General features: G+C 55.3%; 1 protein-coding gene across 2 annotated transcripts in view; it reads right to left on the reverse strand.

Moving 5' to 3' along the window:
- Window positions 1–368: 368 nt before the first annotated feature.
- The window catches only part of LOC125643996 (creatine kinase U-type, mitochondrial), a 29,960-nt gene continuing 18,201 nt past the window's right edge, over window positions 369–12,127 (reverse strand). For both annotated transcript variants that reach the window (XM_048867361.2, XM_075133287.1), the window contains exons 3-9: window positions 9,657–9,752; window positions 5,915–6,136; window positions 4,929–5,014; window positions 1,982–2,105; window positions 1,635–1,769; window positions 1,043–1,168; window positions 369–617 (exon numbers count right to left, since the gene is read on the reverse strand). In XM_048867361.2, coding sequence (XP_048723318.1) covers window positions 501–617; window positions 1,043–1,168; window positions 1,635–1,769; window positions 1,982–2,105; window positions 4,929–5,014; window positions 5,915–6,136; window positions 9,657–9,752 — 906 coding nt within the window. In that variant the 3' untranslated portion in view covers window positions 369–500. The remainder of the gene's footprint in view (window positions 618–1,042; window positions 1,169–1,634; window positions 1,770–1,981; window positions 2,106–4,928; window positions 5,015–5,914; window positions 6,137–9,656; window positions 9,753–12,127) is intronic.

The following is a 12,127-nucleotide window of genomic DNA, read 5'->3' on the forward strand; positions in this document are numbered from 1 at the left end:
GGCTGGCACGCGGTCATGTCTGCGTGTGCCCGGGGGGCTGGGCGTGCCCATGGGCTGGCACGCGGTCATGTCTGCGTGTGCCCGGGGGGCTGGGCGTGCCCATGGGCTGGCACGCGGTCATGTCTGCGTGTGCCCGGGGGGCTGGGCGAGCCCATGGGCTGGCACGCGGTCATGTCCGCGTGTGCCCGGGGGGCTGGGCGTGCCCATGGGCAGGCACGCGGTCATGTCCGCGTGTGCCCGGGGGGCTGGGTGTGCCCATGGGCTGGCACGCGGTCATGTCTGCGTGTGCCCGGGGGGCTGGGCGTGCCCACGGGCTGAGACGGGAGCCCCAGTGGATGCTGGGGGCTAAGAACCAGCCAGAGCCAGGCTTAGAGCCGCAGAGGTTTATGGCGGCTGGTGCAGTGCATTGGGATAACACAACGGCCAGCAGGACCGGTCAGGCTACAGGGAGGGGGAGGGGGGGGCTCCAGGGATGGGACCCATCCAGGCAGGGCTCGCGTTTAGTGCCTGAACTGAGGAACAGGCGAAGGGATGCGGATTTCCTGGCCCCTTTCCAGCCGCCGCTCACAGTCGATCAGGTAGTTCACTCCATCTATCACCAGCTGCACCAGCTCTACCTGAGGCAGGAACACAGAGCCTGAGTCAGGCACCGCCTCTTCCCGCAGCCCAGGGGCCACGGCTGCAGCCAGCAGCCCTCCGGGCTCACACAACACTTCCCTGGTAGCCCTCCCCGCCCCCTGGCTGAGCCCTCCCCGAGCAGGGCCTGGCTCCTGTAAGGCGCTGGGCATGCAGGCCCTGCACACCCACGAGCACGGGACACCCTTGGCTGTGGTAATCGCAGGCGGCACCCGCAGCTCAGCCTAGGCCCCCAGTGCCAGACAGCAGCACAGCCCCCTCGTTCCTCCACAGCCCTGCGCTTGGCTCCGTCCGTGGGCCAGGAGCCCAGCGCTTCCCTCAGCCGGCTGGCCTGCAGTTTGCCCCCACCCTGCTGGCAGTGCCCTCCCGTGCCAGGCTTTGCCAGAACATCGACCCAGGCAGGTACCTCAGATTTTCCCAGGCGATCCAGATTGGAGATGTCAAAGGTGCTGCCGGTGGTGGCTGTGTCCACCCCGCCCGTCCCACGCTTCTGCAGCCGCAGGTTCTCCAGGATCTTGGCGAATCGGGTGTCCTGGAAATGCAGAGAGGCGTTGGGTCAACGCCTTGCGTGGGAGACTGGGTCCCTGCTGAGGCAGTCGAGGAGAGCAGGGCTGGGGCCTCTGGAGCTAGGAGCCTGGAGAGGCTACCAGGCCTGGGTGTGGGACGGGGAGCCCAGCCAATGAGAGGGGGGAGTCTCTTCCCTGTAGGGCCCTTTGAGGAGTGCGCAGGGAACTGAAGTGGGAAGCCCTGCCATAGGGATTGTTCCCAGAGATGGGACGCAATCTGGTCTGTGGCTGGGCCCAGGGCCACCTCGGATCTGTGTCAGACGGAGCTGTCTGCACTGCTCCTCACACCAAGCAGCTGCTGTACCTGTCCCCCAACTTTGAGAGAAGCCCCAAATCCCAGGACCCTCAATGGCTGTTCTCCTGGCTTTGTGAGGTCTGACCACCTGCCCCTAGGCTCAGCCCTGCTCTGAGCAGCTACAGCTGCAGTTGTACCTTGCTCAGCAGCGGCAGTTTGATGTGGACCCCTGCGCGCAGCCCAGTGCCCAGGTTGGACGGACACGTCAGGATGTAGCCCAGCCTCTCGTTCCACATGAACTCCCAGCCTCGCTCCTGGATTAGTCTCTCCACCTGGAACCCAAGGAACAAGTGCAGGTCAGCCTCCCGGTCAGCTCTCCCAGCACTGCCCAAACAAAGCCTGGACCGGCTGCTACAGGACTTGGGGCTCAGCAGCCCCCCAGTGTGAGCCACTGACACTGGGCACTGTGGACTGAGCCTACCCCTCAGGGGGCCATTCCACTGGGCAAACCGGGAGGGTCAGGCCGGGGCGTCCTTGCGCTCACCTCCTTCAGGCCCTTGCAGAACCTCTCAAAGACCCGCTTCATGTTGCCGCCCTTCTCCATGGAGATGAGGCGGGTGTGATCTTCCTCATTGATCCAGATCAGGAAGGTCTTCTCATTATTGTGCCTGGGGGAGAGGACAGTTTGTCAGCATCCAGCGCCACAGCTGGGCCGGGTAGATGCTGGGCAGCCCACAGGCAGGAGGTGCCCAGCCAGGGTCAGCCCCTGTGACAGACTCACGGTGGGAGACTCTTGGGCCAGCTCTGGCTTGCAGGTGGCACCGCCATCCGGGAGGAAAGCATTGATCTAGCCCGTTGGGGAGCCAGTGAGGTCCCAGCAACCAGGCCAAGCCTGCACGCCGTCTGGGCCGAGAGCACTGATCCTGCCCCTGCTGGAACGGAGCCAGCTAGATCCCAGCAGCTGCAGCCAAACCCTGACAGCTACACTGCAGTTAAAAGAAAAGGAGGACTTGTGGCACCTTAGAGACTAACCAATTTATTTGAGCATAAGCTTTCGTGAGCTACAGCTCACTTCATCGGATGCATTCAGTGGAAAGTGTAGAATGACCCAACACTCTCACAAATCTTGGGAGACAGGCCAGTCCTTTCCTACAGACAGCCCCCCAGCCTGAAGCAAATACTCACCAGCAACCACATACCACACAACAGAACCACTAACCCAAGAACCTATCCTCGCAACAAAGCCCGTTGCCAACTGTGCCCACATGTCTATTCAGGGGACACTACCACAGGGCCTAATAACATCAGCCACACTGTCAGAGGCTTGTTCACCTGCACATCCACCAATGTGATATATGCCATCATGTGCCAGCAATGCCCCTCTGCCATGGACATTGGTCAAACTGGACAGTCTCTACGCAAAAGAATAAATGGACACAAATCAGATGTCAAGAATTATAACATTCATAACACTCCAATCTCTCTGGTCACGCGATTACAGACATGAAAGTTGCGATATTACAACAAAAAAACTTCAAATCCAGACTCCAGCGAGAAACTGTTGAATTGGAATTCATTTGCAAATTGGATACAATTAACTTAGGCTTGAATAGAGACTGGGAGTGGCTAAGTCATTATGCAAGGTAACCTATTTCCCCTTGTTTTTTCCTACCCCCCCACCCCCCTCAGACGTTCTCTTAAATCCTGGATTTGTGCTGGAAATGGCCCACCTTGATTATCATACACATTGTAAGGAGAGTGATCACTTTAGATAAGCTATTACCAGCAGGAGCGTGGGGTGGGAGGAGGTATTGTTTCATGGTCTCTGTGTATATAATGTCTTCTGCAGTTTCCACGGTATGCATCCGATGAAGTGAACTGTAGCTCACGAAAGCTCATGCTCAAATAAATTGGTTAGTCTCTCAGGTGCCACAAGTACTCCTTTTCTTTTTGCGAATACAGACTAACATGGCTGTTACTCTGAAAACTGCAGTTAAACAGTCCCACAGCCCCAGCCAGCGGGCACAGGCCAGCCACGGTGTGTAAGTGCAGTGGGGACACTCCCTAAGGCAGCGTGTCTCAAACACCGCCAATAGCGCATTTGTCTGCAGCCACAAAACTCCACAGCATGGGCAGAGATTGTGGGGGGAAAGCCGCGTCCCCTCCTGGCAGCACACAGCTATTGCTCCTGACTAGCTGTTCCCGAGGCAGTGGGATGTGCCACCTTGGGGTTTGTGCTGGCACCACCAGCAAGGGTCGACGCCCTGCACCACGCAGCCTCCCCGGGGCTCTGGGCAGGGCCTCTGGAGACACGAGGGGCCGGTGTGTGCGGCACCGGAGGCGGCTCTTGTCCACGGAGGTGGCTATGGTGTTTGGTCACTGGGGCTCCCCGGGAAGCTCCCCCACTCCAACCTGCCCAGGGCATGGGGAGCCTGGGACACTGCAAGTGACTGGTGAGTTCCCCCCCCACCTTCCCCAGGGCCATGGGCTCTCGCTGAAGGGTTGCAGGGGGCAGGCACAGAGAGGTTTGTCAGAGCGGCCACCAGCAAGGGTTGGCGGCCACACCTTGAGGCCACCAGAAAATTGGTTGTGAGAATCCCTGGGCTAAGGGGTCTGGGGAGAGCCAAGTTTGGCTCCTACAGCACAAACAAGCCACAAACGATTTCTCTTGGAAAAGCAAGCGCCTTGCTGGGGCCTGGTTATAAGGGGCGGGGGCAGCAGGGGTATGAGACATGTGTGGGGCATGAGTTTACATGCATTTGCCTACTGCCAAGTGTAAACATGTCGGAACGACTCTAGGCCATGCTCACAGACTAGGGGACTCTGCTGGGAAGCAGGGGCTCTGAAAAGAGGTGGGGGTCCTGGTGAATGGTCAGCTGAACAACTGCGATGCTGTGGCCAAACGGGCTAATGCGGTGTTGGGATGCATAAACGGGCAAATCTCAAATCAGAGTAGAGAGGGTTTTTAACGTCTGTATCTGGCACTGGTGGAGTTCTGTACAGTTCTGGTGCCCACTATTCAAGAAGAATGTTGATTAGTTGGAGGGGGTCAGAGAAGAGCCCAGAGACTGATTAATGGGTTAGAAACCTGCCTGGTAATGAGTGAGTGACATTGAAGGGCTGAGATAACTTCCAGTTGATCTCTTTGAAGATAAAGTCAGCCCTCAGGAGTGTTTGAACTGGGTGTATGGAGGAGGATGAGAAAGATGATGGGAGGGGGGTTGTAGAGAGGGGGATGTGGTCATGGTGGGCGGGTGGAGGCCGTGTGGTTATGGGGGGCTGGTTGTAGAGGGAAGTGGCTATAAGGGGTGTGTGTGGAGAGGAATGGGGGGGGGTAATAGGAGGTGTAGTTGTGGGTATTGTGCTGCCTTGTGTGGCCATGGCAACTGGCTAAGGGCAGTGCCTGGAGTCCTACTGGTATTTCTGCCAGGCCCCTTTCCCCCACAGGCTGTGTGGTGTCAGCTGTCCAGATGAAAGCAGTGGATCCATACCAGATTCCTCGGGCATCAGGCCAGTCCCGGGCCATTCCTGATGCTGTCAGTAGGGGGGAGACGGGCTTGTCAAAGAGGAAGTGATCCTGCAAAAGGAGGTGGGGTGTGAGCAAGACACCCACAAGTACCGTTCCCAGGGGATACCCTACCCAGACCCTGAGCTCTGGCCTCTGCCCTCCCCTGTTGCCCTTCTGATCAGCTCCCCAATGCAGGGCGGATGCAGCTGCCTTTGGGGCCTGCAAGTTGCACTCTGGGAGCTGGAAACATCAGGGGCAATCTGTGCTGTAATCACTGGGCAGGGCCAACTCCCAGCAAGATCAACAGTGGCTGTCCCTAAGGATCCCCTTCATTAGAGTCCGCTCCGGGGCTGGAACTGCTCTGGAGCCCCAAGAGGCTATGGCTGGATCTGCCCAGAATTGCCCCGGGTCCAGAGGCTGCAGGGCCCAGCAGGATGCTGGCAGCACCCATGAGGCCAATCCTAGGGAGACAAGGAGCGGGAAGTGCCGCAGGAGGTGCTGGGCTGCAGGGTCCGTGGCCCTTGGGACTAAGCAGCATGGCTGCGTTGTTCCCCTCTGCAGGCAGCCCGCTGAGGAGCCAGCTAGATCCCAGCAGCTGTGCCCAAGCATGCGCACGGTCTGGGAGGAGAGCACCTAGCCGGCCTGCACGGATACTATCTGCCGTGCAGAGCAGGGAACCTGGGTGGAGCAGGCAGGGGCAGCCACTGAGGAGTGTGAAGGGCACGTGGACAGGGGGCGGGAAGGGGATGGGGGCAGTGGCAGGGAGAAGAAAAGGGCAGAAGCTGAGCTACTATTTCTGGAGTTCTTTCTCCAGGGCACCTGCCAGTTTTGGCCCATCTGTGTCATACCCTTCCCCAGCCCCCAGCAGCCCCATGGCTGGCCCTGGCCCTGCCCCACTCCCTAGGGGGGCCCTGATGTGTGTGTCCCCCATCACCCCATGGCAGCCCTGGGCCCCGTGTTGTTGCTCACATCAATGAGCTGCTGCTGCTCCTTCTCCGTCATCTCGCTGAGGCGATAGTACCGGCCGGCCAGGTCTCCTGTTAGGCCGCTCAGGGCATCCACAGTCACCTTCTCCACCTCTCTCCTCTCAGCGCGGGTGCAGGCAGGGGGCAGGCTGAGCCCACGGATGCTGCGCCCCGTCCGGACGCGCGATGATAGGACATAGCGCTCATCGAAGTAGCCGGACTTAATCTGGGGGTAGAAACAGGCTGTGGGAGGTGAGAGCCCCAAGATGGGAGCGAGCCTGGGTCATCAGTGAGGGGCAGATGGGGTGGGGAAGGGAAGCCAATGCTGGCTGGTAGGAGCTGGGTCAGTCCTTGTCTGAAAAGCCCCCCAGAGGGTGAGATGTGGGGGTTACAATGTGTTCCCCCTCCCCTGCCCCCCCAGGACTGCACCAGCATCTGCAGCCAGTGCCTGCCTGGAACCAGTGTTGGGCTGCTGATTATTTTTGCCAAAAGATTCATGCCCCAGGGTGAGTGGGTGGAGTCTCATTATGTGTGGGTGGGGCATAATGATAAGTGGGTGGAGCCAGGAGTTTTGCCCTCCATTTCCCATTCTCCCCAGTTGGGGATTAGAGCAGTGTCCTCTCTTGTGCCAGGGGTACTGGGCTCTGATTGTGCCTGTATGTCACATTTTGGGATGCAAACCGGCAAAAGGGCAGTTATGGGCTAGCACCATTAACTGCCCACAGGGCTGGGCTGCACAACTAGGTGCTTGTAAGGTTTCCCAGGGCTTTCGGCTTTCCCTACGGGAGCTTCCCTGTCCAACTTTCCCCTTGGTGGGTTCCCCTCCAGGACAGCTCCTTGTGCACTCTGCAGCAGAATCTGCCCTCTGCTCATTTGCAAACTCTGGCAGCTGACAAGTGGGACAGTGTCCTCAGTCCTAGGTACTAACTCCCAGCTCTGAATGTGAGCGACTTTCCTCCACTCCATGCCCCCCCCCCACACACACACACCCGAAAGCACACTGCTTTCTTCTGCTAGCCCGAGCTAGACATGTCTTCCCTCCCCCAAGCAGTCTGGGTCTTCCCCATGCCCTTCGGGGTCCCAGAACTATATTCCATTTCACCATAGGGTCCGACGTTCACAGCCTGAGACACAGGTCAGCCGGCATTTCCCAGCAGCATTCCCGTAGGAATGCAGTCCAACACCCCGTCTAACCCTTCCCACTTAGCCAGAGGTATAGGAATTTTATATCTGCCCAATGCCAGGCGTTCTACCTCCCGGCCAGGTAACATGCCAGTCTCTCTGACCATGCTTTCCCTGGCCAGAGAAATCTGGGCACTGGGTCCCTTCTCCTATGCATTCTTTGCCATTCACCTTGGTAACGTTCATAAATTCCACAGCCACTTTCTCTGAGTCAGGCCTCACAAAATTAACAAGGGGCCCCGCAGGCTTCTCTGTGTTAATGACAGCTGCAGTGATCTGGGTTGGGCAGGGTGTGGGCTTATCTTCTCTTAGTTTAGGGCCATTATTTCTGGTAGCACCTTCTTGGACTGTTCTCCTGAAGAGGGAGTCTGTGATGGTGGTTTCTAGCAAGGGAGCAAGACTGGGGAGGTGAGTGCCTGGACTCCCAACCACCCTTTCTCTTCCCAGGGACAAAATGCCCCCCTCACTTAACACTGGGCTTCTGCCCTTTCCTCTGTGGCTTGCGCTCATTGGCCGCGCTGGCTTGTACATAGGAATCAGCCAGAGTTGCTGTTTTGGGGACAGGCCAGAGATTTATCCCAAATAGCTTGTTTGGCTTCTTCAGAACATTGCTCCTGTGCAAAAAGATCAAACAGCTGTTCACAGCCCTCTGCCTCCTTCCCCTTGCCCCCGTTTTCATCAAACCACATGGTTTATACACACGGTCTCTAGGACTCAGCTTGTCCTTCATTCTGAGGTTTCAAAATGTTCTCCTCACCTCAGGAGCCACCGGGAGCCTTTGCAGTGCGGCCTCTGTCAATTCCCCATAGTTCAATGCCTGTGTAATTTCCGTTCCATTAAAAACATGTAAAGCTGCTCCGAGTAGCTGCTACAGAACGTTGGGCCCTTATGAACCTCCCAGCTGGGTGCTCCTTGGGGAGAGAGAGCACCTGTGAGCTCTGTCCACGGCTTCCCCTCATGTCCAGGCTCTGCAGTCTCTCCTCCTCCTTTGTCACTGCCTCCAGGGCTCACTGGTGCACAGCTGCTAGCGCTCTTTGGCTCCGCTGTCCATGTCCCATTGTTGGTATTCATGCTCTCCCTCCCTTTGTTCTGGTTCCTATTTCTGCTATTCTCCTGCTGCTTTCTCAGCATCTCTTGTTAGGGCTTTTTGCTCCTTTCCTACCTTAGCCAGCTCCAGCTACGTGGCTGTTTCACCAGCATTCATTTTAAATGTCCTTTGTTCTGTAGTTCTCGTACCCAAAATACACACAATAACCCTGTAACCTTTCTCTGACTGCTCCCAGCCTGGGCACTTGGCAATCACTTACACGGTTTTACCAGTGCTTAGAGTGGAAAACTTCAGTCCACACAGCAAGCCAGGTGAAAATCTTGTTTGACTACGAAATGATGACAGCTTGGGGTACAACTCAGACCAGTGAGGGGTTGTCTCACCGCTTGTCCCGTAACCCCGTAAAATGCTCTGATGCTGTAGCTCCCTGTCTGGACCCTCTCGGCCAGCAGACAAGCCCGCAACTCTGAATCCAGCAGCTGGTTTGTTACACCCCAGCCACTCTCTGTTCTCCACCAGCCTTGGTGACTGTTCACCAAGTCCCCCCAGTCCCAAATTTCCTCAAAACTGTCTGCCCTGAAGCGTCCAGCCCTCTCCTGGAACGTTCAGAGGAGTAGTAAGATTGGTTGGTCTGTTGAAGAGACAAAACCGCAGCATCTTGTTGCTTTAACTGAAGCTAACAAGCACCTCAAGTCAAACACAGCACTGGGCTGGCCTAGACTCCAAGTAAAACATGTATTTAATCACAAGATCGGTTGTAGTGAGTTCCAGTGTAAGGGATAAAATCAGAAATGGCTACAAGCAAATAAAACACGTTGTAGTGACTAAGACTTACCACCACTCCAGCCTTGGTTCAAGGTCAGATTTTTACCAAACGTCCTTCCAGCAAGAGGCTACCCGCCCCCGGGGGAGGGGTTCCCACAAAGTTCAATGTGCTCAATTCCTTTGTCTTCTTCAGTGAACGATCACTGGGGACTCTTTGCCCTCTCTTTGCTAGCCCAGTGAACTATTGAACTGGCCCCTCTCAGGGTCCCATGCCCCAGCTGCAGGAAAGGTGCCATGGAGTCTGATGGAGAAGACTCCATACTGGTGTCTTCTCACTGCTACTTTCTACAACACAAATCGATCTGTCCCTACAGCCTCCGATAGGCCAGTGAACGGCCACTTGACGGTGATTATTAATTGTGATTGCACCTGGAGGGAGGAGGTCAGCCTTTCCTTTGTCTGGCAAACACCTGTTTACTCACTGCCAGGCCTGTCGGCTTGAACCATACCATAGTGCCATAGTTCCTTCCCATTTCCTTTCCCTTGGGTGTTTATGGTACATGCTCCATGCAAGACTATTGTTGCTCAGCGTGTTATCGGTTTTCCAATGACACCTGACACAACACTATTAGATACAGGTTAGGCCATAAGGGAGTTGGGGACACTGCAGAGGTCAGGTCAGCTGGAATCATTACCTGACACCAGTGAGCCCTGGCCCTCTGGCACCGTTTGACCCCAGGGTGTTACACACCTTACTGGCATCCAGGTCCGTGGGGTGTTTCATGGTCCGTGGGTTGTAACCATTGTGTCTCTCCTGAATCACAGGGTCAAACAGGTCCGCGAACACCTGGAAAAGGCAGGGATTAGAGAGGAGTCATGGGGAGCAGGGGGCCATCTGCCTGCTGGGGGATAGGCCTACTCTCCATTCTGTGCCCGGCCCAGCAGTGCAGGGAAAGGGGAGATGGCCTGTCCCTGCAGCACTGTCCTGCAGCCCGAGTGCTCCCTAGTGCATCTTCCATGTAGGTCCAGTGCATCAGGTAATGCTGACCTTCTCTCCACCCAATGGGCCTGTGGGCCGCACAGGCATTGCAGCTTAGCTGTAGCCTCTTCCCAGGGAGAGGCCAGTGGAGACAGGGATTGCAGAGCAGGGACAGAGAAGAAACTGACTGGGCGAATGCACAGGGCACAGGCAGGCCAGGAACCCAGGGGAGTTCAGAGATGGTGCAGCAAAGACTCTGCCTGGGACAGAAATGAAGCTGTGGCAGCAAAACACAGCAATGCCCTAAACCAAGCCAGGCTCCCTCCTCCCCACTGGGCAGCCAAAACACTGCAACCCCCAGAGCCCCAGTGCACCCTCCCACCTCCGTGTCTACCTCCCCACCCCCCTGCTGCAACCCCTGCCAGTGGGGGGCTATGGGGTTCGAGTGTAGGCTCACTGCGCAGTGGTGGGGGCGTTTATGGGGTTCGAGTGTAGGGCACTCACAGGCAGTGATGTGGAGGGCATGTGTTTACAATATGGGGGCCTGCGCAGTGATGGGGGGTTATGGGGTTAGAGTTTAGGGACATCCCTTAAAGTAGTGGGGGGTAATGGGGTGAGAATAATAGAATTATAGAAACGAAGGGCTGAAGTGACCTCAAGAAGTCATCATATCCAGCCCCCTGTGCTGACACAGGACCAAGTAAACCTAGATCAGCCCTGACAGGTGGTGTCCAACCTGCTCATAAAAACCTCCAGTGATGGAGATTCCACAACCTTCCTTCCAACCTCTGGAAGCCTGTTCTAGAACTTAAACACCCTGAGAGTTAGAAAGTTTTTCCTAATATTTAACCTAAATCTCCCTGGCTGCAGATTAAGCCCAACACTCCTTGTCCTACCTTCGGTGGACATGCAGAACCGTTGATCCCCATCCTCTGTATAACAGCCCTTCACGTAATTGAAGCCTGTGATCGGGTCCCCCTCAGCCTTCTTTTCTCAAGACTAAACATGCCCCATTTTCTTAACCTTTCCTCACAGGTCATAAGAGCGGCCAGACTGGGTCAGACCAAAGGTCCATCCAGCCCAGTGTCCTGTCTACTGACAGCGGGCAATGCCAGGTGCCACAGAGGAAATGAACAGAACAGGTAATCACCAAATGATCCAGCCCCTGTCACCCATTCCCAGCTTCTGGCAAACAGAGGCTAGGGACACCATCCCTGCCCATCCTGGCTAATAGCCACTGATGGACCTATCTTCCAGGAACTTCTCTAGTTCTTTTTTGAACCCTGTTATAGTCTTGGCCTTCACAACATCCTCTTGCAAGGAGTTCCACAGATTGACTGTGCGTTGTGTGAAGAAATACTTCCTTTTGTTTGTTTTAAACCTGCTGCCTATTAATTTCATTTGGTGGCCCCTAGTTCTTGTGTTATGAGAAGGAGTAAATAGCATGTCCTTATTTACTTGCTCCACACCCGTGATGATTTTATAGACGTCAATCATATCCCCCCTTAGTTGTCTCTTTTCCAAGCTGAAAAATCTCAGTCTTATTAATCGCTCCTCATACGGAAGCCGTTCCATTCCCCTAATCATTTTTTTGGCCTTTCCTGAACCTTTTCCAATTCCAATATATCTTTTTTGAGATGGGCGACCACATCTGCATCCAGTATTCAAGATGTGGGCATACCATGGATTTATATATAAGCAATATGATATTTTCTGTCTTATCTATCCCTTTCTGAATGATTCCCAATATTCTGTTCACTTTTTTGACTGCCGCCGCACATTGAGTGGATGTTTTCAGAGAACTATCCACAGTGACACCAAAGTCAGGTTTTCTAAACCTTTATCATTTTTAAAAAAAGAAAAGGAGTACTTGTGGCACCTTAGAGACTAACCAATTTATTTGAGCATGAGCTTTCGTGAGCTACAGCTCACTTCATCGGATGCATACCGTGGAAACTGCAGCAGACTTTATATATACACAGAGAATATGAAACAATACCTCCTCCCACCCCACTGTCCTGCTGGTAATAGCTTATCTAAAGTGATCATCAGGTGGGCCATTTCCAGCACAAATCCAGGTTTTCTCACCCTCCACCCCCCCCACACAAATTCACTCTCCTGCTGGTGCTAGCCCATCCAAAGTGACAACTCTTTACATAATCAAGTCGGGCTATTTCCTGCATAAATCCAGGTTTTCTCACATCCCCCCCACCCCCATACACACACAAACTCACTCTCCTGCT

The sequence above is a fragment of the Caretta caretta genome, chromosome 10 (assembly GCF_965140235.1).
Source record: "Caretta caretta isolate rCarCar2 chromosome 10, rCarCar1.hap1, whole genome shotgun sequence".
Classification (NCBI taxonomy): Eukaryota; Metazoa; Chordata; order Testudines; family Cheloniidae; genus Caretta; species Caretta caretta.